Source organism: Drosophila kikkawai, chromosome 3R (assembly GCF_030179895.1).
Source record: "Drosophila kikkawai strain 14028-0561.14 chromosome 3R, DkikHiC1v2, whole genome shotgun sequence".
Classification (NCBI taxonomy): Eukaryota; Metazoa; Arthropoda; class Insecta; order Diptera; family Drosophilidae; genus Drosophila; species Drosophila kikkawai.
Window position 1 is genome coordinate 30651299 of NC_091731.1, and position 24389 is coordinate 30675687.

The window sequence follows — 24389 nt, forward strand, 5'->3', positions numbered from 1 at the left end:
ATATACACTTTTAATCGACATTTTGATAATTATTTTTTGGGAAAATAAATGTTTAGAAATATAATTTTGTCAGCCAACAAATTATTAATTTCAATTCAGGAAGATTTTCTTTGCTAGTTTTTCTCAGATAAAAAAATCTGCTTATTAAACTTATTAAAAAAATGTGTCTTGTCTAAATCGACATCGCTGTTGATGTTGATAAAAAATATACATACAAGTTTCTAACTAAAATTATGATATCCTGCAAGGGAATAAAAAAATCCAATCCTTTACTCGTAATATCTTTCGATTTGCAATCAACCAATTGATTATAATTGCTTTCTTAATTATAGGATTTGCATTCGAGACCCTGGGTGCATGGCGTAATTCCTCAGCTAGTAGTGTCGACTTAATTGCCGGGTCCTTAAACTTGATAATTTTAGAAAGATTTCTATCAAGGAAGTTTGAAAGTCTATTTGGTACAGGTAGTTTTTAGAGCTAGAAATATTAAGAAAATTAATTGGTTTATTTTATATGTTTCAATGTTTGATAGTAGATAAGGTATGGTAGTTACTAAGTTCCTTAATTGTGAAATTGTTAATATACAGATCTATAATACAATTTATAGAATGTATCTTCAGTAAGTTGCATTGTACTCGAATTAATGTAATTTCAATGGTGCGTAGTAGAATACCCCTTTTGAATTTGAAGTGCGAGGGCTGTCTACACTGCACAAACTTGTGAGTAAGTTGATGTAATCCAAATGTAAGTGTTATCTATGTAAGTGGTTCTCTTGGTTCTCTTTTACACATTACTCTCTCGAAATCAAGGCCGCCCTTGTTGGGTTTTTGTTGTTGTTTTTCATAAGTGGGTCACAAGCAGCAGTAAACATAAACAAAACGGGAGAGAGAGACACAGATACTAAAAGAGAGCGGCCCTTAGGGAAGGTGTAGTGGTGTGCGTGTCTGAGAGAGGGCATGCGTGTTAAACGAAATTATTTACGCAGACCCAGCAAGCATTTTATGAAAATTCTGATCGAATTCGAGTCATTTTCGACTCCTCTTGCTGATTAAAATGAGCATATATGCGCTCTTTTTCTGATCATAAATGACGCTGCCTTCGGGAGAAAATGGACCCCTAGCCGCGACTCTTCTGGAAGAGTCGTTTTCGACTCCTCCTTCTGCCAAGAGGGGACTCTTTTTCGAGTCCTATTTGAATCGAATTTTGATCGTTTGAAAGGCATATTTGTAGCAATAAGGGAATCATTTTTGACTCCCATTAATACTAATTAGGGACTCTTCTTCGAGTCATATTAGAAGTGAAAATAAATTAAATATTCCATAATATTTTGTTGCTTTATTTTTTATTGGTATATATATTTTTATATGAAATAATAATAATTCAAATTTAACAAATAATATCACTAAAAACTTAAGTATTCCAATCGCCTTCTTCTTGATGCACGATCTTTGGCACACATTACCTATTCTCACTAAGCTTAACAAATTACTAAAACTTAGTTTAAAAATGCAGAACATAAGAGCAAACGATTCAAATTTTGTGAAAAGTACCGTTTAAGGCAGACACAAGAATGCAGGTAAAAAGGAGAACGCGCGATTAGGCTCTCCAAGCTCTCTGACCGAATGTAAATGCAAAGCAATAAATAATCTCATTTCAATCATCCGGATGATCAATTTTCGATTGCTTTTCAATTTTGCTTTGCTATTTTATAAATCGTATTTAGAGGTAACTTACGACTCTTTTTGGAGTCATTTTCGAGTCATTTATTAGTCGCGCATAAGACAAATCTTTTTTTAATCCTTTCAATGACTCGAAAATGACTCCTCAAGATGATTGCGATCTTCCGAGTGCTTGCTGGGGAAGTGAAGGTACAGTACACACTGGATACAAGGAAAAAATATTACATTCTAAATTATTTAGAAATAGTAACAATAAATAATCAGCTATTAATTTACTTTATTTAATAACAGTTTAGAAAATATTAAATGTGCAACTGATAAATAAGCCTTTGTGTACTTTATTATTACTTTATTTAATCATTTATTCTTCCTTTACATTCCCTTCAATTCTGTTATTAACATGGCTCCACTGTACCTGTATCTGTGACCCCGGCCAAACAAATTTGGTCGTTAGATACACAGCTGTGCTCCCTGCGAGTGGTTTGTTTTCGTTCGTCGGGAAAATTCACATTTGTATTTTGGATTTTGTAACCCCGACCAGCGGCAGGCAGCAGGTTGCTGTCAAATTGGAGAGGAAAAACCTGGAAAATCAGGAAAAACAGCAAGGAATTTATTGAAAAATACTCCGACAATACGCAAAAGTGTTTTGCGGAAGCAAAAAACAAAGAAAAGATTCGATCACAAGCCTAAGGAAAACATTAACAAAAGCACAAATCAAATATTTAATTTTCAATGTTGGAAAATAATTATAAATAGCAAGCTGTCAAGTTGTGTTGACTATCGTAATATCAAAAATAAATAATGAAGTAATATTCAAAGTGAGCAAATCAAAGTATAAAGGCACAAAAGCATAAGAAGAGAGTATCAAATAGAGTGAAAAGTAATAACAGAAAAAAGTTCTTTATAAAAATACTGGATAGCACAAATAAAGTTCTCAATATTTGGTAATTCAAAAAAAAAAGTTAATCCTAAATAATAAAAAAAATATACATGACAAGTAACCACAAAAAGTGGTAACAAGTAAAAAATAAATAATTCCAAGAAAAACAACTCATAAAAAGCAGACGACGGATAGAGAATTTTCCGACTCCTCATTAAATGCCAGTTTTTTAATTGAGTTGCTGCATGGGTAACAATCTGATAACGAGTGGAAAACCGAGTCAACGCCGGGAGAGGCGATTCTTTGAGAGGCTGAGCTGCAGCTACGCTCAGGTGAGTTGTCCCGGGAAAATGCAAGGGAAATGCATTGCGGCAGTGGTGGAAAACTGCAGTTAGCCAACCTTGGCAACGAAGTTTAAATCCAGCTGGGGGAGGGAAACAGGTGGTCATTGGGTCATCGAACTGTTTAGGGGGAGGATCTGGATTGCAGGTGAAAAGCGTTGCCATGGTTGCACCTACTTTTCCTAGATATCTTATCTTCCTTTGGAACCTCTAAGTAATTGATTATTTTCTTTCCTCCAGAATCACGATAAAATAGACCTAAAGATGAATCCTTTGCTAGCTTTGGCCCGCTCGCTGGCTACGACTCCAACGGCTCCGCCTCCACTTACACCAGAAAAGCTGGATGCGGATAAGGAATCCCCACTGGCGCCCATCGAGCTATTGCCCAATGAGATGTGGCTAGAGATCATATCCTATCTCTCCTACAACGATCTGCAACAGCTGCGTATGGTGTCCTGGCGTTGCCGAGAACTGGTTAGCCGGCGCCGCTTCATGGAGAAGGGAAAGGTGATTGTGACGCAGCACAACCTGGAGGCGCTTCACAAGCACGTGAAGGGCGGAAACTCCTACCTTAGCTTTGAGAGAATTGAACTGCGAAACTTGCGCCAATGTCGCCAACTAGAGAACTTTCTCAAGCTGGTGGGTGCTGAGGTGAGGCACCTGCAGATGCGGCATGCACCTGTATTCCGAAATCTGGACGGCAAGATGCCAAACCTGAAGATGCTGACAATTGCCACCACCAGTTCCATGGATGATCAGCAGCTGCGAGCCGTGGACGGTTTGAATATGAAGCAGTTCAGCCATTTGGTGGGCTTCGAGTGCGATGGAGTAAGCCTGGATTCATCGCTGAAGCTGCTCATGCTCCTCCAGCTGCGTCGGGCGGAGAACAAGGTGCACCTGCGGAACCTGCAGTTTGAGTACCGCAGGAACAACGAGACAGCCCTGCTGGATGTGCTCCGAGATCATGCGGACACACTGCAGTCGGTGGACATCTTCTTCAGCTGCTCACCCGGCATCGAAACGCGAGAGTGGTGCCAGGCCTTCGAGTCTATGGAGAATCTACGCACCCTCAAGCTCTCTGGGAACTGCCATCTGATGCTGCTCGATGCCGTCATCAGGGCTGTGCCGGAATCAGCACCGCTGCGCCAGCTTGACCTTACCGGAATGCTGTCCCTGACCAACGAACTGCTCCTCTACATTGCTGGCAAGTGGAAGCACACCCTAAAAGTGCTGGATCTCATGTTTTGCGTCCAGCTCAACGCCAGCTGTATCGACGCCCTTCGTCAACTGAGTGGTCAGCTGGAGGTCCTGACCATGGCTTACTGCCGGGAGCTGACGGGGGTGGGCTTGGTCCAGGGTCTGGCGCAGCACATGAACTATGCATTGCAGGAGTTGCACTTGGAGGAGGTGTGCTTCATCGACGAGAACTCCATGTGCGAGCTGCTAGAGCGGCTGCCCAACCTGCAGCGTCTCAGCTTGGACAACTGCAGGCAGGCGGTGACGGATGTTACCATGTCAGCCATTTGCAGGTGAGGATTACTGCCTTATTCAAAATTATTACAAGAATCTTAATCAATGATTACTCCATGTCAGGTACCAAACACGATTGAGGAACCTCAACATCGATTATTGCGTAAAGATCACGGATCAGGGCCTGATGGGCTTTGGGGCCACTCCTTATCCCATCAGTAGATTGAAGGGATTGCGGGAGTTGAACCTTCGGGGGTGTCGCAATCTCACAGATCGATCCTTGAAACACGCTTTGAAGCTTCCCGAGCTTCGTGCTCTCTCCCTGGGCTACTGCTCACGATTTCAGCCAGCGGGCTTCGAGGCCATCACCCACAATTGCCCATCGCTGGAGGCTCTGTGCGTGTCCAGCTGCATGGCTGTGGACGATGACACGGTGCGGAATATCGTGGTGAATTTAAAGCGTTTGAGGATTCTCAACTTGAGCAACTGCTCCAAGCTGACGCTGCAGTCAATCCATCATATTCTGCGCCATGGTCACAATCTGGTAGAGCTGATTGCCTGCTCCATCGATGGACTGGACACGGAGCAGGCTGAAAAGATTATGGAGCGTCAGAGGCCGCAAATGAAGCAGGTGCTGCTATAGCAGGAGAGGTACATTCACTGACGGACTGGAACCAGACTCCGCCACAACAACTGGGGAAGGCGGGAGGAGGACGACGACCAGTTCGACGACGATGACGAATCTGAGATAATCGATATTGTGGTTTAGACGTCCTGTTCAACCTGTGGAATATGAGGCAGCTTAGCTAAGTCTATACCATTTTTGATAACTAACTAATCAAAAACCCAGTAAACTGTGAGAAAAACTCTTCAGGTGAAAGCTTAGATTTACGTTTTAACCTTTGCCCTTCGAACGCAACTCTAAGATCCATTAAGAACAGAAGCCAAATATTACAGTACAAGTACAAGTACAGTGTACATCCCACCCGAAGTCCATCTCAATTATGATTCAAAGAGCACAACTCTGAGGCTATTTTATACTCGATCCAATAATATTAAAACTTGTACTTTGACTTCTGATTATTACTTTAGTGAATCCATTCTATCCAACAATACCAACAAGCCAAAACATGAGCTTAAACTCTAGACTTACATTTTTATGGACCATAAGTAGAATTTCTGCCAGTGATGCCACAGAAATGGCTGGGGATTTGAGGTATCAACATAGCATCAAAAAGTTGTATAACCTACTTTTTGACGTCCTTGCAGTTGATTTGAAATCCCCAGCCAAGTTTAAACAAACTTCATCAAGAATATAGTCGTCTATAAATATTTCTTTGAGTGTTGTCCAAGTCAATATATAGTATATTAATCCAGAATGTCGATCTTTTAATAGCAACTAGAAAAGCGAAGAAGTGAATGCATCAAAATGGAGGTTTCGAGTTTTGCGAAAAGAGGCTGGTAGCTTAAGTAAATGTTCAAATAATATAACAAGCCATAATCTGATATAAATTTTAATCCTTAGAGACTTAAGAGCATTTTTGAGAAAAGTTTTTAAATGTGAAATAATTTGATAAAGGTGCGTGGGTAGGAAGCCTGAGCTATCTTTGAAATATATATATTCTTTTGAAGAACATTACTTTAATATTCAAAATTTGAGATACATTTATTAAATGTTGAATGTGTTATAAGCTAATCGAAAATTATGAAAAAACAATATTGCAATTCCCTGAGAGGAAAAGTATTTATAAGATCTATATGTGTGCTAAAAAGATATTCAGCTTCTTTTGAAGAAACCTAAATAAATACAAAATATTTAATGGTTTAAATAAAATAAATGGGTTTCATTTAATTAAATAGCTGTACTTATGATTTAATCTTTTAAACTCTTCTGACCTACCCGTCTTGGAATTTCCTTGGCGCTGTAGCCCTTGAGCTTTCATTCATCACCCAGTGGCGTTGATTGATGGGCTTTTCCTTGGATTTTCCCGCCCGTCGACAAAAGCTTTGAAGCTGCACGGCAAAAGCTTGGCAACCGTGACAAAACCCCACCGGAACCGCACGCCCTTTGACACTCGTCTTAAGGGGCGTGTGTAGGTCTTCGGGTCGGGTTATGGCCGATAACCAGCTAGCCCCCATCCTTGTCACTTAGCATAGTGCTAAACGGAACGAAACAAATGAATGAAAATATGAATATTATGTGGCCATAGAGAATGTCACTCGTTGACAGCGTGGGACATGCGACAACTAGCCAGTGTCTTGAGTACGGAGACCGGAGACGGGGGACCCGAGACCTGATACCCGAGAACCGAGAACCGTCGAACCGCAAACAGAGGCACTCGCGAAACGCATTCGGCCAAGTTAGTAGCTCTTGCCTGTTGTTTTTGTTGGCACCCAGTGGCTAATGTCCCGAGGCAACTGTGCTGCTCCATAGCCACTATGAGATATTGTTGCCAAAATACACACACGACAGCGTAAATAAGACGGCAGGAAGGTGCGCGTAGGTCTAGAAAGGTGAATAGGTTTCATAAGGGAAACTAGAACTTAAGGATCCTTAAAATATATAATAAATTGTAATCATGTCTTAGCTATATTTCATTTGAATATATTATAAATAAATAATTCTCTTTGACTTTAATAATGGCTACAGAAAATGCTAATTACTTTGTTGGTACTTATTTGAATTTAATGATATAACCATAATGAGCCTCCAATAACATATCACGCATACGTAATGTTGTCTTTTGCTCAAGTATTTTATACAAACTTCTCTTAAAATTCCAGCACGTCTCACCATTTAAATAAAACTAGTTTTAGCTTAAAAATGGTTTAAAAAATATATATAATTAAAGCTTGTTTTGCTAATTAAAGTTAAGTAGTTTCAACATTTGCGTTGTATCCAAAATTCGGTTGTCTCCACTCCACAATCAAGATAGATAATTGCCGCAGCACGTTCACCGCATTACAGCCATGTCGCGTACCTTCCGACAACACACTCTCATGTGAGGGGAAAACGCGAGGCTTCGTCGCTGGCTTTCATTTCAGATACAAATCTGAATGAACTGTCGCCGCGGCTTATCAGATAAGTTCGGAGCGCGCTGGAGTGCGGTTGCAGTTGCTCATTGCTCGATACTCGCGGGATATAGCTTCGATAGCTTCGATTTGGATTGAGACACAGAGTCGCGCCCCCCCCCGGAATCGGCGGTGCCGGGTAATTTGGTGCGTTTGCGTGCCAGTCGGGGTATTCGGTGTCCGGAGTCGAGAATCGCGAATCGAGAACCGAGGAATCGAATCGAGAATCAAGAGTCGAGAAATCTCAACGGGCCTCTACCTCCTCCTCCTCCTTCCCCTCCTCTGTGCCCCGGTTGTCGCCAATAAATTATTATAATTAGCATAGTTGAGGGGACACACAGCAGCCGAGTTAAGCGACACCGGAATTTAGCGCTGTTAGTGGAAATTTTGTGAAAACAAAAGGGGAAAAATCCCAAAAATCCCCGACGCCGACATGTCCGTCTCCGATCCGGCGGGCAATGTCAGCCAGATCCTGGGGCCAACGCGAGATCCCCTAGGAATTGTGGTGCCCGTGACCGTGGTTTACTCTCTGATCTTTGTCAGCGGCGTGGTGGGCAACATCAGCACCTGCATTGTGATTAAGAAGAACCGCTCGATGCACACGGCCACCAACTACTATCTCTTCTCCCTGGCCATCTCTGACTTCCTGCTCCTGCTCTCTGGTGTGCCCCAGGAGGTGGCCTTCATTTGGTCCAAATATCCTTACGTCTTCGGCGAATACGTCTGCATTGGCAGGGGTCTGCTGGCCGAGACTGCGGCAAATGCCACAGTACTCACCATTACCGCCTTCACCGTGGAGCGTTACATAGCCATTTGCCATCCCTTTTTGGGACAGGCCATGAGCAAACTTAGTCGGGCCACCAGGATTATTGTGTTGATTTGGTTATTGGCCATAATAACAGCCATTCCACAAGCCGCCCAGTTTGGGATCTTCGCCGATGACGGCGTGGTCAAATGCGGCATTGTTCGCATTATAGTGAAGCACTCGTTCCAGCTTTCCACTTTCATCTTTTTCCTGGCCCCGATGTCAATTATCTTGGTTCTGTACCTCTTGATTGGCCTGCACCTGTACCGCTCTAGCCGGATCGATGGTCCCGCTTTGGTTTCCCGACGCCAGCAGCTGAAGAGCGTGCCCAGTGATACGATCCTGTACCGCTATGCGGGCTCCAGCAATGCCATGAATCTCAACGGATCCGGATCTGGAGCAGCAGCAGTGGGTGGCTCGGGGGCACAGCTCAGCTCGGTGAGGGGTCGCCTCAATCACTATGGTACCCGGCGGGTGCTCAGGATGCTCGGTAATTATATGGCTAAGCTTTGGTAATTTGGCAAGTACACTGCGAGAAATTGGGGATTATTATGGGGGGGTTAAAGTAAATAAATATCAAGTGGATGAATAAATATTAGTTGCCTTGAATAATTCTATAATATCCCTTATCTCTTCTGTAAAAACTTTTAAAGAAATAACTAAAAAAAACTCTTAGGGGGATATATGTATATTTTATTTCCCTTATATTCGGCAATGAGCTATGATCTATGTTGCAGAATCTTTAGTTGTGAATTACTATATTATATAATAATATATACATATATAGAAGCCATGAATATAAACAGCAATACGTTAAACATCTTATGTTATCCAAATAAAAAATTTATTACATTATATTTTTGCCTAATTAATTTCAAGGACACCTTTTGAATTGAAGTGTACTCTAACTGTTTGGCCATATGCCTCTAAGCACACTAATCAACCCGTCTGCGTCCAATTTATTGCGTTTGTCATTTCGGCATTTGCCATTTATGATGACAATTGCGATTACCAAAAATATAATCGTTGACTCTTTATCTCTGTGCTCTCGCTGCGTCTGCCCGAACCCGAATTTGAACCCAAAACACCATCTACATCATCATCGTCCTCTCTGCAGTGGCCGTGGTGGTGTGCTTCTTCCTTTGCTGGGCCCCCTTCCATGCCCAGCGCCTGATTGCCATCTATGCCCCAGCTCGTGGGGCTGACCTAAGGGACCAGCACGAGTTCGTCTACACGGTAATGACCTATATCTCCGGAGTGCTCTATTACCTGTCTACCTGCATCAATCCGCTGTTGTACAACTTGATGAGTAAAAAGTTCCGAGAGGCCTTCAAAGTGAGTAGAGACAAATTTTAAAATTAAAGAGTTTAGTTTAAATTAAATTATAAGTTAATTTAAATTTAATAAATATATATTTCTTAAATTATTGTATACAACTTACTCACCATTATCCTTTTCCAGGTCGTGCTCTTTGGCAAGAAGGTCTCCAAGGGATCACTCAACTCCCGGAACAACATCGAGTCACGTCGTCTGCGAAGAGCCTTAACCAACTCCAGTCAGACGCAGCGCGTCTCTATTGACTCAGCGGAGCAGCAGCCAAAGCAAACTCTAGTGCAGGCAAGGCATCCCTTAATGCCTGGGGAAATCCCATAATAAATATAGCTTTCGATACCCGCCAGAACCCTCTAAACGATCGCCTGGCGCTGGCCAAGCCGCAAGTCGCCTCGCAGTATGCGGTGCTCAGTGCCCAGAACAACTGAACAACGAACTTCCTGATGCTAATTCCAGGCCGGATTCTTACCAAAGCGTTTAGTATAAGCTGCTGACGGGCAATTAGACGTTAATCGCGACCTCTCTTCTCTCTCTAACTCTTAAACATTAAGTTTCCATTCATGCCGCATGGGAAAACGAACCTGAATCGGGCGAATATATGTATATATACGTATGCCTGAACTAGTCTTTCAAGTATTCAGAATTATTTAGTGTAAGAATAGTCTCGGCTGCAAGTCTCTGTTAGTTAAACGCTGGGAGACGTACTCTTAAATATGTAAGAAGCCAGAGGAGGTAATAATAGCTTTCTGTAAATTTTCCAAATGATACAATATAATTAAATCACCTAGTGAAACGCCCACCTTTTATATATATAAATCTTTATTAAAAACAAACAACGAACCAATAAATTATTCTCAGACAAATATTCGAGACTTGAAACAAAGTGTCTATTATAAAATTTAAAATGTAAACTACACTTTTTCCAATGAAATACTAAATTGAAATTTAAATACTATTTTTAATTAAGAAAAAGCTAAAATTAGTAATTCTTTTAACCAAAAAGATTCCAAAAAAGCTTACCTTACAATTCTATAATAATTCTATAATATTCATATTTATGTAGGAAAATATGTAAACACTCTAATGATAAGAAATAAGCCTTAAGCGTTTATAAATAACTTGAATCAGTAACCAACTCAATTCTAATGACGGACCTAGTTCGCTTACTTAACAGATATTTATGTGTATATTATGTGTATATGTCCTAAGGATGCCTTCAAGGATTACTTTGATGTGTTGCAAATTATTCCAAAAATAAAGCTTAGCATATTCCGCGTCCCCGCCTACGTTCCACAGTTTCTTGGCCTTCCTAAGGATTCTAGAAATTCTAATTTGGCCATAAAATACATTTGGGGTTTATCGATTCCATCGTCTGCCGCTGGCTGACTACAAATGAAATTCTAATGAGCTGCTTTGGCTCTCTCTCTGGTTCTCAAGGTCATGCAAATGCAGGGCCAACGTGGCGCATTAGTAATCCTGCAAATTGTTATGAAAATGCAATCAGCCAAATGGAAGCGGAGGCCAGCGAACCACAGACCAAAAAGGAGTTCCCGAAGAAAAAGGTGGAAAGTTCACTGAAATTGCACGGATGGATCCAGAATTAATACGGCGCAAATGCGTCAAAGTCCAAAGTCCAAAGCGCAGCGGGCCATAAAGGAGCAAACAGCAAACAGGCAAAAACAACGGAGTAGGATGATGGCTAAAAACAAAAGCGATTTGTTTTGCCAACGTCACGTATAGCTGCGGGAAGGAGGAATTCACTCAGAGCCAACAAGCTAAAGCCACGCGTTCGCACGCCCGCAAAATGACGTAGAAATTATGAAGTTTGTGATTTACGACCAAATCAGCGGGGGAAGGCTCTGCGAAAAAAGACAAGTAGGAAAAAAGGTAAGCTTCTGGACAGCTCGAATGGCAGAGTACTATGTTGCTATCATTACTAAATAGAGTTTTAATTTAGTAAATAACATTAATACATTTTAAGGTTTAAATTACTTTAAAGAAGGTTAAAAAAACAATGATTTCCTTCCTTCCTTTCTCGTAGAAATAAATTTCAGGTGTTGCTGATACTCTACATAAAAAATAAAGAAACTATTTTATTTTATTTGTTTTCTAGACTCAAGGCCTTGATTTTTGTAATAATTAGTTTTAAGTTTAATTAAGTTAGTTTTTATTTCCAGGTATTTTTAGACTACGCTAAACCCGGTTGGGAATTCTAAGGTCTATACAAAACATAAAGCGATAAGTTACCACCACCTCGTGGTCCCGTGTGTGCCTTTAGTTTCGTTTTATAGATATATCCCTACTTCCAAAGTATATAGTAAGTACATATATTACGGCTTCAACCTGCACAAACACCTATATACCCTTCTAAAGCAACAAATAATGAGGTACTCAAGCAAAAGTAAAGCCAAACAAAATTTCTAACGGCATTTAACACGCCACAAGTTTAGACAAACACAAACGCAAGCCCACGGACTCACACACACACACGAACACCCACTGCCACACAAATAAGGAAGCCGCAAAACGAACAGACAGACAGACAAACAGGCGTAAGGAAGCAGGGAGAGCGACAAGGACGGCACCACCACCACCACCACCCCCTAGCACTGAGTGAGGCAAGCTGCCAACAGGTGGCGCATGACGGCAGTGTGCGAAATGAATCAAAAACATCGCTAGAGTGGACCTTGTTTATGGCGTCTGCTTCGCTCCAAAATGATTACTAGCGTCTGGGCTTTGTTTTTGCGGTTTTCGCTCTGTTTTGTGTGCTTGATTTACCTAATTTGCTTCTCACGTCTCGTGATTCACGTGCTAAACTTGACTCAAGATGAGCAAACTTGGCTGGGCGACAAGAAATTACGTATACGCAGTGCTGCCGTCACTTGCAAGTTTTGAAGAATTTATAAGCTGCAGTACAAAATTATATAGATATATTCTTTTTAAATATGAATATAAATTAATTATAAAACCAAATGATGCTTCCAAACCCTCCCAGACGACTTTAATACTATAAAATTCATCATCTGTATACTCTTTAAAAAACACATATTTTTCGATCCGAGTAACCTTTGAAAAAAGCAATTTTAATCACTATAGCCTTGACTTTTCTTTCCCTGCCAGTCGTACTAGTTCTAACCAGGCTCTTACAAGCTCAGTCTACATCTTTGATTCAAACGGAAAGCATCCACAGCCTAACAAAACCACAAAACAAATAAAAAAATTAAAAAAAAAACTAAAAAAATATAACTTGAGGTAAAGTGTGAAAGTGCAACTGTTTCTGTGAGAAAAATAATAAAAATTTAATTTTTATTTTCAATCCTAGTGCTTCTTTCAAGCACACTCTGTTCGACAACAAAGAAAGCACCAATGAAGACCATGTCGAACGTGATTAAGAAGGTGATTCCGATGCTGGACCGCATCCTAATCAAGCGCTTCGAGGTGAAGACCACCACTGCCGGCGGCATCCTGCTGCCAGAGGAGTCAGTGCCCAAGGAGATGCAGGGCGTTGTGGTGGCCGTCGGCCCGGGTGCTCGCAACCCGGCCGGTGCTGGTCACCTGGCCATAGGCGTCAAGGAGGGTGACCGTGTGCTGCTCCCGAAATACGGCGGCACCAAAGTGGACATGGACGACAAAAGCGAGTATTTGCTGTTCCGCGAGGGCGATATCCTGGCCAAGCTGGAATAAGGATGCACCTAGTAGATGAGAATTTCACCGCATACACTTGACACACTGGAAGCAGGACCACCACACCCACACATGTCTTGTTTCCCTCTGGCTTGCTGCATTCTGGAGCCGCAGTAGACCCATAATATTTGCTCCAATTGCGTTCGAAACTAAATGATTATACTTAAACCTCACGTAACAAATGAAATGTTTGTTTGGTAGCTAATTGACACACTACCAAGCCGCGCACTCATGCACACAACAAGAATGTATCGTAGGAACACTCAAGAGGCAAGAATCTCACCTCAATGACAAATCAGCCACGCGACGGCAAAAATCACACTAAATTCAGATTTATTGTAAGGACAGCCAATATTAAATGAATATTTTAAAAATTAACTTTCTTTGAGTTTTATATTTAAATAAGATATTTTGGATAACTATTACGAAGAAGATTCGATTTTGTTGCTGACTGTACGGGAGACACATTTTTTATTGGTTAATTTAAAATCTCTTTTCTCAATTTAGAAATATATTTGAATAAAAAACAGGATGCTAAAACATTTTACAGGTACGACGCAACTTTTTCCATCGGTAATTAAAAGTTAAGTCCATCGTTGACCACAAAATGAACTTGCGTTGCTTGCGTGTGGGTCCAGCAACTGCATTGACTTTATAGCTTGGCTTTTTCTTCTGGCACAAGGGTGTAGTTAAAGGGGTGGACTTAACCTTAGTTTTTTCTAGACAATAATGAATTGTCTAAATAAAACTGTTATGAAAATTAGTCCCTTTTAATACAACCTAATAAATAATAATGTTTACAGTTTAATGACTTACATTTATTTAGTTATTTAAATATTTTAAATAAATTCTTTGAAAGTTTCTGCTTTCGATAGATTTTAAATTCTAAAAATTTTATTTTATTCCGAATTAAATAATACCTTAAAAATAAAATGATAGAAAATATTATTTAGAACACTTATCATAATTTGAACTCATTTATATGCCGATCCCCTTGATGCCGCTTCTGTCCCCAAGTACACGCTGCCCACAGTACCACCCCTCGTTCCATTAACATGATAGCCCCGTTGACCTCCCCTTAACCCTTGCCGTACGGCAGCCTGTTGCGTGGGCGCCTCCATCTCACCGCTCATTGGTTCATTGGGTGCGCTTCGGCTGCGCTCGGGTTTCTTCGGCTTGGAGGCTCCACGTTCGGAGACTTCCGTTCGTATGGGCCGTCCCGTTATCTGCGTTCTCCGGACGTAAAGTGCCTGTGCCAGGAGCATGCTATAAAAGCCGCTGGTCGACCACAGTTTGCTGGCAATTCGCAGCGAAGAGCATCTGACTCCGATCAACAAGTGGCAGCTCACCTTAGCACTCCCAGGTTCAGTTTCCAGTTCCCAGGCTCCACGTTCAGTGTTCAGTTTGCAGTGTGAAAAGTTTTGCTAAAAGTTGCCAAAAGCGCTTGCAGCTGGCTTAAATTATAACTGACATCAGACAATTTGAGTGCAGAGTGTGCTATTATTAAAAAAAGAAGCTAAATTTTATTGCAAAATGTGGTACATCAAGTGCAGTTGGACTTTGTTGGTTCTGGTGACGCTCTTTGCCTTGGTGACAGGTAATATAATAAACATAAAATTGCGCTTAAAAATATGAATAATAATTGTAGTATGGAATTAAGAAAAGCACGAAAATGCACTTTATAATATGAATAACACCTAGAGTCCTGTCAGAATGTCACCACCAATCACCGTTATAGATTCCGCATTCCGTGCAGTTAAGCTTAAGTAGCTGAGTCTTTTTACTGGTCTGTCTTTTATAGAAACGCCTTACTTTTATTTATATTTTTAAATTTAAATGGTGTAGTTATTAAAGATTTTAAATAATATTTATACTCACTAATTATTGTGACTTATTAATCTACTAGAATTTTTTGTCATATTTAAATGTAGAATTTGAATATGAATATAAAAATGATTAAATATATTACGTTTAAAGATTTATGTACCTATTTTGATCACTTTTATACTCTTCTTTTGCTTTAAACTTTACATAAACTTAGGCTTAAATTAAAACAGTTCTTAGATCCTGCTTCTAATCCTTTTACCAATATTTCATAAAAGTGCTTAATTAATTAAACAGATAATAGGAATATATTTATTATACCAAATTGTTTTTGTTTTAATCAGCTTTCGAGGCATACTTTCGGGGCTTCGGCTAATGATGAAATTGAATATTTAGCTGAGTCACAAGTTCCAAGAACTAGCTGGTGGTTGTGGCCTATCAGAACCTGGGTAATAAAAATACCAAACTACCAACTGATTAACACATATTACCAATATCATGGTTTAACTGGGAAAACTCCAGCTCCCAGTTACCTCCATTTACCCCCCTTTCCTTTTGGCGGCTCTAATCCGCCTTATCAGGCCGAGTTTTATGCACATTTTCCTGTTGATACGCCTTTGTTTGCTCGCTGGTTTTGGCGGTTTCCCTTTTCGGGGTTTTTTCTACGTATTTTCAACTTACTCACCTGCGAATGCAGGCTAACAGGTGGAAATTGATTGGGGATCGGCGGGGTTGGATTTTGTGGAGGTTAGATCGCCCTTCGGACCATCAACACACCCCTCCAGCACAACCGCTTTCGACACTTTCAATTGCCGTCGTAAATTAATCCCAACTGCGTGCCCAATAACAGGCACACGGTGAGAAAAAGTGGCATATACATTTTGATCTTGATAAAAGGTAACATGGGTTTTTAATTCTAAAAATGATTTGGAAAGTAAAAATAAAAAAACACAGACTATCATTAAAAGAATTTGGCTTTAAATCTTAAATTCCGAGTAAAGAAAATATCATAAAATCATGATATTATCCTGTGATTTTAACTGTGCATTCATTGTGAAGGGTAGAATCCGTGACGTGGCCCGTAGAGAAACCCACGGAGAGTGGAAATAAACCTCGGGCCGAACGTGTGAAAATTTCAAGCTGTGCCGCCTGCAAGCATTGCAGTTGTGGGCGGCATGGCCGTCATTCTTAGCCAAGTTAGCTCCCTTCCCCCTTTGAATTCCATTTAATCGGTGGTTTTTATGGGATGCGACAAAAAGAGATAAACCAAAATGGACAAAAGAGCCGACTTTTGGATAGGACAAATTCCACAAAGTGCGTAGATTGGGTTAGGTTCAGGTTTAGTAATCTGAGCAGATGATATCAGTTATAAGGATTATAAATTTAAGAATGAAAATGGTTTGATTTAGCAATATAAATTGTAAAGAATATTAATTTACAAAATCATATCATAAATAACAATAATATAATAATAATAAAATAAAACTTATATTTCTATAGATTATTTTATCTATCATATTTCCCAAGAATAATTTTAAAAATACTTTATGAAGTTGTTAAATAACCTTTGTCTTTTAGACGACTTCCACAAATGATCTGCTTAATGTCCAACGACACTTTACTGTTTAATTAATAATTATTGCGCTCTAAGTGGCGCAGTAAACAATAACCAAAACACCGAATGACACATTTAATGATTATTTTGGCAATTGTCTGTGCGCTGAGTGGGGGAATCCCCAAAACGGAAACCGAAACAAAACCCAAACAAAAGTCAGAGATAGCAGCAGTCAGATACTGAGATACTCAGATACTGACCCATCACAGGTAGAATGGCCCATTAAATGGGGTTTCCAGACAAATTGCGTCGCACTATGAGAGGTGGGGCCATTAAAAAAAGGCATTACTCGTATTATTCGCATTACTCCAAAGTGGCCAACGACTCTGGCCAAGATCAAGGATGTGGCCATTAAACTGCAATAGTCAACTTAATTAGGCATCGCTGTCGAAGGATTCCCTGGAAGGCCGTTAAGCAAGGACTTTGCTTAATGACAGCCCTTCGAAAAATGGGGAAAACGCTATCTCTGATGGCCATGCCCGCCATGCCTGTCAGCATGTATGGGCTTCGGTCGCTGTCCGGCTGCCCGGCAACAATTAATCCACGGTTTAAGTAATTGACAAATGATTACGGGTTTGATATATGGCCAGCGGGGTAGCAACAGCCGACGCTGGAGTGAGTTGTCGTCTGGCCTGGATATAAAAGATAGTTATTTATATTTATCTAAGCTTATGCAAACGCCACCTTCCCTTGCGCCCTGTTCTGGGCCATCTGCGTCATGGAACTTGTTGCTATTCACATGCCATAACTCCGGCTCTTTGTCGCAGATCTGCCCTCGACTGACATTTCGCATCCGTTTCTAAGAGTCCTGTCCCAGCTGAGGTCTCGTCCTGGTGCTGATGATGCGTTGCCGTCCATTTGTGTGATTAGTTCTGGGCCACCACTTCCTTTCACCTTTTCTGTATTTTTTTTTTTGGGACACAATGCATGGTGTGGCATCAAGGACGTTGTGTAAGCTGTGTGTTATGAACAGCCACAGGTTGGTCCTGCCACTGCACTAAGGAAAATATGGCAACTGAAAGTTCTTCGTATTAGAGAAAGGTCAGGAATTAGGTAACACTTTTTTCGCTCAGTATATTGCACGCACAGGGAAGCTGGAGAGCAGCCTCCTTCGCCTTCGTCCTCCTCCTTCTGCTCCTTTCACTGCCGAGTGCATTACTCAACCCACTCCGACTTGGCGTATGAGTTTCATAATGGCCGCATTTATCATGGCTCGCGACATTAGCAGCCCGAGCACACAATAAACATTGGGTTTTGTGAGGCAACAAACAGAGTAGCTCACAGGAAACCCAGTAAGGAAACTGACTTACCTTGGCAGGGAACAACTTTAAAGCCTTTTGGCCTAGAGGCAACCCCAGGGGGGCTTAAAGCTATGGAGCTCATTTGCTGGTGGAATTTCCACTGGCAGCTGATTATGATTTATTCTAAATTGGAAAAAATGTGTTGCCTACTTGCAGGTTCCTGCCTGGAATATGGACATTCTTGTTGGGGAGGTAAGTGTTTGCTGGTTAGAAGCTAATAGGACTAGTTCATCATCTGTATACGTTGTATATATACTTCATATTTTACAGCTCATGGCAAGAGATCCGGAGGCAAGGCATTAGAGGATTCTAAGCAGGTAAGCGGAGGAAGTGAAGTCCTACCCCACACATTATATTCTTAATTTAGCACAGTCAAATGCCGAATATTCTATAAATAATACCTTTTATATTTTACCCCATTTTCAAACTTTCATCCTTCAGCGACCTGGACCCAACACCTATGCCCTTGATGCCCTGGCCGAGCAGCTGTACACCAACAACCAGAACAATCAGAACCCAGAGGACAACAATGATGACAACAGCAACAGTGGTGGGCCCCTGGCAGCAGCTCCCTTATCGTCAGCTCTGCAAGCTCGTCGGGTCGAGGAGGAACGCAACCGGATTGGTAACGGCAATGGCCTAAAGTGGACCCAGTTGCTCCGGCAGCATCGCTACCAACTAAGGCAATTGCAGCAGCAACAGGAGCAACAGCAGCAGCTGGGTCGTGGCCGAGGTTCTCCGAGGGGTTACGATGCCGCTGCCGAGAGCTGGCGGAAGCTGCAGCAGGCTGTGCAGAATCAGGATCTGCTTTTAGAGCCCTCAGAGAACGAGGAGCAGCCGGTGTATGAGCTCAAGAAGTGAACTCCCTAGAACTCTTACGTCAAATCGAAAAGATATTTATCACAAGATCACACACGAGAGATCATTGCATGCCGGGCATCAATTAAAAAATTCAATTCCAAAAAACAATTAAAGCAAATACGCGGCGGAAAGTAGAGCAAGTGTATGTACATGAAGGCGTTTCGTAGAGTTCGTTGTGGAAATTTTTTATTAAACCTCTTCCGAGCGGGTTCTGGTGGAGTCCTCTGGCCATATTGCGTCACTGGCTGGATGCCGCAATAATGGCCACCAGATTGCGTGCGCTCTCTCTCTCTCGGCTATGGGAGCCCTAACTTAACCATACTTAATCCCTATTACTTAAGCTCCTAAGATTTACCACTAATAAAAGCTACATTGAGTGCACTAAGCCTTGATCTTGGCGGGGATCTGGAAGCAGGCGGCATCGCCCTGCTTGTCGCCAAGTCCCCAGTGGATCTCCAGGCTGACGGTGGGGTAGACGGGCAGGATCTTGAAGCTGTTCTTGTAGGTATACACCTGGCCGGCCTTCAGGGGGCAGCCCACCTTCTTCTCGCCCGCCTCGTCGTAGATGTGCGGACAGGCGCTGGTGCCATAGTAGCCGGGGAAAGGGAGGGGCACATCCAGAATGATGCCCTGGATGTCAGAGGTCAGCTCTTGGAAGTCACGTTCCGGCCGGAGCTTCATCTGGATGCTGGCCTCGGTGTTGCGCTTGAGTATGCACTTGTTTTTGGGGCAGTTTGAGATGGACACCTCGCTGGCACTTAGAGCCTTTGCCTTAGCTGTGAAGAGGGAGGAAATAGTTGTAACAAATTAGTTCACAAATTATAAGAAATATTAATTTTTTAAGAAATTATAAATGAAATCTATTTTGACTTTATCTAAAATCTTATTTACAGTTCAAGAATTCAAGCAAAGTCTGAATTTTGATTCTAAATTGAGTATATTAATTCACAAATTTATAGCCTGTGCATTTACTGTCATCTTAAACGGGTCTTTAGCTTAAAAATTCTTTATTCAATTAAATGCCACTTAATGTTCAAAGTTTAAGGCGTAAATAATTAACAAAATAATTAAAAGTCTTAATATAATCATAAATTTAACCTAAAGGGTAATTACTCATGCGCCCTGTTGCCTGGGAAAATGATACTTAGTAAATAATTTACATGTCAATCAAGAACTATGTGTCATTATAATAATCATTATCTGAATTCAAATTACAAGGCCAAATGAAAGTCATTGTAAATATATACCGTTCCACATTAGATACAGGGAGAATATATGGTATTATTATTATTATTTATTACTCATACGCAGTGTTGACAGGGTAAGTAAGGCTTATATTAAAAAGTAATTCTAGGAATAATAATAATAATTTAAATATAAAAAATAAAAAAAACCGATCAAATATTCAATGAATATTATTCATATTTAAATCTAAAGTTAATGGAATAAAAAAAAATGTCACAATAAATGACCCTTTCTTATATTCTACTTCCATTTCATTTAATTTTATTAAAAATGAAGTGAACGAATAATCAAAGTAATTACCAGGAATAAAACAAAATTATAGAGTATACCATTTAATTAGATTTTCCCAGTATTTAATAAATTAATTTTGCAGGGCTTAACTGATTTTTAATTATACTAGATGTTATCATGTCAATTTTATAACTTTTCTCACTTACATTTCGGACATGGCCTGACATCCGTGGCCGTTGAGCAGCCCAGCAAAGCGGCACAGATGAGAAGCAGACTCGCGTTGAGCTTCATGGCGTGTTTGGTGATGACGATCTGGCTAATTGCAAGAGAAGTGAGGCTAATTTAACGAGATGTTGCTAATTGCTGGTCAACTAATTTAGGCCCCCCCGGGGCCAGGCAGGGTCTCGAGCTTTGGCTTTGCCTGGTTTGATAACAAAACATAACCAGCTAGTAAAATAAAACCGGTCTTGGACCAGTCTGAAGTGAGCTTTAAGCGAAAGATTGACCTTGACTTAAAATCGCAGCACTAAATATCACAACAATCCGAATCTTAAACACTGTAATTATAAGTTGGACAGCACAAGGCGGCAGACTGACTGACTGACTGACAGTTGACCTAAAAAACCACTGGCTAACTTTAAGAGTTCTATTTACTCCCCTATTTAGGTATTATCATCTTTATCATCCTATTAAACTGCTTAATTTACCAATTTCCAAGCAATTGTTGGTCAATTTGAGTTGTACTTTTTGTCTAGGTTTTCACGCGGAGACTCAGACTCAGACTCAGACTGAGCTTGAAGTACTTTAAGCTGCGAACGACGAACAGCAACTGAGCGGCGGCTGACTCGCGTGTTCGTTTTATATATAAAAGATATATAAGATATATAAGAGAGATAGGTGAGCCACTGACCGATCGAGTGGCTCAACTGACTCACGGCGCTTGATTAAATGCCGCCCATTTTCATCCCTGCCAAGCCCCAAGACACTCGCAGACAATTGCCACAGGCCATATCCATTACTATTTCAATTTACGCAAGGGTTTTTCTTTAAGAATAGTGAAACTTTTACACTCTAAAGGGAAATGCCTCAATCAATCAAAGTAATACCCCATTTCCACAACAAACTGATCTACAATTCCAAAAAGAAATTAATTTTAGACACCGATTTTGAGAGGAATTACTCTCTGACCTTTGTTTTAGACATCTAAAAAACCAATATAGGTGCAATCTCAAACAATACCTACAATGTCTTGTGGCCATAAAAAGGTGGGCAAATAATAATTGCTGTGTGCTTAAAAACAAATGCAAATATATAAACAAATAATTCGCCATGAGCAAACAGTAAGCTTTGAGTACTGTCTGAGAATGGGCTGGCAAACGTTATTTTATATAGAAAGAGATCGTCATCGTCATCAGCACTTGTTATGCAAGACATCGTCTTAATTTAGTGAAACTTATTAAGAATTAACAACGCGTTCCGTTCCACCTTTGTTCGGGTTAATCCAGGAAGTAAATGACGTGCCCACTTTTGTAAAGCTCAACGCCTCTCCAGCTCAGAGTTCCTCCTCTATTAGCATTTAGAAAGTTGAGATCCCCTTCCAATTCAAACGAAATCGAGAATATAACAAAACCGAAACTGAAATCGAAACGTGACGACACAGAAATCGTTTGTTGATCGATTGGTTAGATGGGTTTTTATATCAGAAAAAAGGGGAATAAGTAGACTTATACAAGATAAGCTTGATTTACGAAATGGTGACGAAACAAAAATGTTTATTGATTGATGGGATTTTGACCAGAAATAATGATAATATCAATGAAATCCATTTGTTTTTTGTGCATTTAAAAAGGTTCTTAGAGAATATTTTGCAGAATTTGTAGTTCTCAAGAGCAGTAAATAAAAAAAACTAGAAAGGAAACTAGCTTCAGGAAGTCGAAACTTGCATACCCTTTTTAATTATAACTTAGTCAAAAAACCATCTATTTCAATTCGGAAAGCTGTTCTGTGTTATTTTCTTGTAGATTAACAAATCTGCATATTTTAACTTTTAAAGAAATTAGGAAATTTGGCAATTTTTGGGAATTTTAACGATGTAACCCCTTATCAAATTTTGAAAAAAATCGATAATTTTTTTTTTCTTCCCCACAAGGCTAGATAGACTCCCCTGTTGATGCTGACCAAGAATATATACGGTTTATGGGGTCGGAAATTAATTCTTCACTGTTTTGTAAGCTTCTAACTAAACTTATAATACCCCTTGTAAGGGTATTATAAGAACTGAAACTGGACCTTAAATAAACGTTACAGGAAAATTACTTGCTCTAAAAACTGAAACCTTTGAAGTTGAACTATCCCTTTTAGACCGGTAACTAAATTTGTTCTGGTTTTTTTAAATTCACAATTTCAAAACACTTACAACTTAGTATAACCACGTTAATTTTCTGTTGCTAATCAACAACGATTTTTGTTTTAGTTATAAATAAATGCGACTGCAACTGCTGTGCTCGGAGCTTTAAATGCAACTGACAGAAAACAGAAACGCAACCGAAACCGAAACCGAAAGCGGTTTCAAAATACAAATGACTGGCAACTGGTCAGCGACTGGCCGGTTTATGAGTGTCTTTCTTGCTCGACTAACTCTTTACTGAAATTGAATTGAAAGTTTCCGGCCTTTTGTTGAGTGTGTGCTCAGTGTCTAGTGTTTGGGCGGTCAACGTTCAATCAGCTGCTGCTGAAAACTTTAAACAAAAAGAAAATTAAGAGGAAGGCAGCCACTAACTAAACTACATATTCGTATTAAGAAAAACACGCGTGTTGACTTAGCTTTTGAATACTGAATTAGGTGGAAGTGGGAAGTGGAAGCTCACGGGAAGTGGAAGAGGTGTTGGGGAAGTGCCTTTATTTGTTTATTAAATCGGAAATGAGCGGAGGCACTGAGCAGAGGCAGACCAGCTGATCTTAACGTAGTTTTTCATATTTATTAAGGAAAATTAACTTAAATTATTATTAAACTATACAAATTTAAATAAAATTAGCAACAATTGAAGTATATAGAAAATATAGAATAATCATTTAATAATATAATAATATAATAAATATAAAAATATTAACTACAGCTTAAGCTTCTTTGTAGTGGCTTCCGTTGGCTTATGCTCAAAAGAAAATTCTTAAAAACTTATTTTTAAACAAAATAAATAAAATAAAAATAAAATAAATTTATCAATAATTTATTTGTTAACTAAAGTGTTTTTATTTTTTTAAATAAATGTTTTATTTTCAGTGACAGCACTGCTTTTATTAGAATTTACAAACTGCTTTAAGTTGGTATCTGATACTACCGACAGTGACGTCAAGTAAAACACAGGGTGTGGAAACTAGGTGCGACTTATCCAAGTTATAAACCTAATACCTAACAGTACATACAGTGCCGACCAAAAAGATAAAAACAAACTTTAATTAATTGATATTTAAAATGTGTCAAAGCACCAGTTCCTTTGTAGTGGCAAGTGCGATTTTTGTGGAAATAAATTAAAACACCCCAATAAAAATAAAAAAAATAAATTAATATTTGAATTATTTCATTTATAACTCTGCATCCAGGTTACTTGTACGTGGCAGCAGAGGCACTATGGTAACACTAACAGATACAGATACTTGGCTTTGTGGTGGTGGCTTAGGTTCAATTTGAGCTACCTGTGTATCGGTGGAGGTATCGACTTCCATTGGCTCGCAACAATCGTTTGGAGGAGGAGAATTAATCGGATTAATATCAACATCTATATCCATTGGTTCACACCGATCTTTGAGCTTTTGCAATCGCTTGAATCGTTTATATATCTTGGAAACTTTACAGTTCCTGCGTCTTGAAGACGCCTTCATGGTGAAGGTTAAAGTTAAGAGCTTTGATATCTTTTTTAATAGCTTTTTCTTATTTTTTGTGCAACGATTAATATTTAATAGTTGTTTTTGCAAACAACGAATAACTTTCAATGTCTTGTGGTTGTGAAATTCGCTTGAGTTCAAGATCGACTTGATGACGTAAGCAATTT

At 40.0% G+C, this 24389-nt stretch overlaps 5 protein-coding genes and 1 long non-coding RNA gene across 9 annotated transcripts; 4 read left to right on the forward strand and 2 right to left on the reverse strand.

Annotated features, from left to right (window-relative positions):
• Positions 1-2137: 2137 nt before the first annotated feature.
• On the forward strand, positions 2138-5450 carry LOC108077876 (uncharacterized). Its single transcript, XM_017171412.3, has 3 exons — positions 2138-2891; positions 3141-4429; positions 4494-5450. The coding sequence occupies exons 1-3, from the start codon at positions 2805-2807 to the stop codon at positions 5011-5013; spliced, it is 1896 nt and encodes a 631-aa protein (XP_017026901.1). The 5' UTR covers positions 2138-2804; the 3' UTR covers positions 5014-5450.
• Positions 5451-7469: 2019 nt separating this feature from the next.
• PK1-R (Pyrokinin 1 receptor) lies at positions 7470-10848 on the forward strand. Its single transcript, XM_041777165.2, has 4 exons — positions 7470-8737; positions 9365-9582; positions 9709-9864; positions 9927-10848. Exons 1-4 carry the CDS (start codon positions 7876-7878, stop codon positions 10005-10007), a joined length of 1317 nt encoding a protein of 438 aa, XP_041633099.1. The 5' UTR covers positions 7470-7875; the 3' UTR covers positions 10008-10848.
• On the reverse strand, positions 9070-9826 carry LOC138928976 (uncharacterized). The gene is made up of 2 exons (XR_011445385.1): positions 9693-9826; positions 9070-9575 (listed from the first exon to the last, which is right to left on the reverse strand). It is a non-coding gene; the product is annotated as an uncharacterized lncRNA (long non-coding RNA).
• A 1825-nt stretch (positions 10849-12673) lies between the features above and the next one.
• LOC108077659 (10 kDa heat shock protein, mitochondrial) lies at positions 12674-13641 on the forward strand. The gene is made up of 2 exons (XM_017171075.3): positions 12674-12831; positions 12902-13641. The coding sequence occupies exon 2, from the start codon at positions 12946-12948 to the stop codon at positions 13261-13263; it is 318 nt and encodes a 105-aa protein (XP_017026564.1). The 5' UTR covers positions 12674-12831; positions 12902-12945; the 3' UTR covers positions 13264-13641.
• A 938-nt stretch (positions 13642-14579) lies between these two features.
• CCHa1 (neuropeptide CCHamide 1) lies at positions 14580-19243 on the forward strand. The gene is made up of 4 exons (XM_017171032.3): positions 14580-14860; positions 18160-18195; positions 18274-18320; positions 18445-19243. The coding sequence occupies exons 1-4, from the start codon at positions 14797-14799 to the stop codon at positions 18862-18864; spliced, it is 567 nt and encodes a 188-aa protein (XP_017026521.1). The 5' UTR covers positions 14580-14796; the 3' UTR covers positions 18865-19243.
• On the reverse strand, positions 19034-22905 carry Npc2b (Niemann-Pick type C-2b). Of its 4 annotated transcripts, none has more exons than XM_017171034.2 (3): positions 22757-22905; positions 20547-20656; positions 19034-19640 (listed from the first exon to the last, which is right to left on the reverse strand). In XM_017171034.2, the coding sequence occupies exons 2-3, from the start codon at positions 20629-20631 to the stop codon at positions 19246-19248; spliced, it is 480 nt and encodes a 159-aa protein (XP_017026523.1). In that variant the 5' UTR covers positions 20632-20656; positions 22757-22905; the 3' UTR covers positions 19034-19245. The 4 variants fall into 4 exon arrangements, with proteins under 4 accessions (XP_017026523.1, XP_017026525.1, XP_017026522.1 ...); XM_017171036.3 differs by having other exon boundaries at positions 20547-20652; positions 22757-22879; XM_017171033.3 differs by lacking the exon at positions 22757-22905 and adding an exon at positions 21048-21186.
• Positions 22906-24389: the final 1484 nt, after the last annotated feature.

Bases quoted from the DNA above. Each gene is read 5' to 3' on its own strand.
- LOC108077659 (XM_017171075.3), top strand. From the start codon at position 12,946: ATGAAGACCATGTCGAACGTGATTAAGAAGGTGATTCCGATGCTGGAC.
- PK1-R (XM_041777165.2), top strand. From the start codon at position 7,876: ATGTCCGTCTCCGATCCGGCGGGCAATGTCAGCCAGATCCTGGGGCCA. The intron at 8,738-9,364 runs GTAATTATATGG...TCCTCTCTGCAG, and splicing joins GCGGGTGCTCAGGATGCTCG to TGGCCGTGGTGGTGTGCTTC. The intron at 9,865-9,926 runs GCAAGGCATCCC...GATACCCGCCAG, and splicing joins CAAAGCAAACTCTAGTGCAG to AACCCTCTAAACGATCGCCT.
- Npc2b (XM_017171034.2), bottom strand. From the start codon at position 20,631: ATGAAGCTCAACGCGAGTCTGCTTCTCATCTGTGCCGCTTTGCTGGGC. The intron at 19,641-20,546 runs GTAAGTGAGAAA...CCCTCTTCACAG, and splicing joins TGTCAGGCCATGTCCGAAAT to CTAAGGCAAAGGCTCTAAGT.
- CCHa1 (XM_017171032.3), top strand. From the start codon at position 14,797: ATGTGGTACATCAAGTGCAGTTGGACTTTGTTGGTTCTGGTGACGCTC. The intron at 14,861-18,159 runs GTAATATAATAA...GCCTACTTGCAG, and splicing joins GCTCTTTGCCTTGGTGACAG to GTTCCTGCCTGGAATATGGA. The intron at 18,196-18,273 runs GTAAGTGTTTGC...CATATTTTACAG, and splicing joins TGGACATTCTTGTTGGGGAG to CTCATGGCAAGAGATCCGGA.
- LOC108077876 (XM_017171412.3), top strand. From the start codon at position 2,805: ATGGGTAACAATCTGATAACGAGTGGAAAACCGAGTCAACGCCGGGAG. The intron at 2,892-3,140 runs GTGAGTTGTCCC...TCTTTCCTCCAG, and splicing joins TGAGCTGCAGCTACGCTCAG to AATCACGATAAAATAGACCT. The intron at 4,430-4,493 runs GTGAGGATTACT...ACTCCATGTCAG, and splicing joins ACCATGTCAGCCATTTGCAG to GTACCAAACACGATTGAGGA.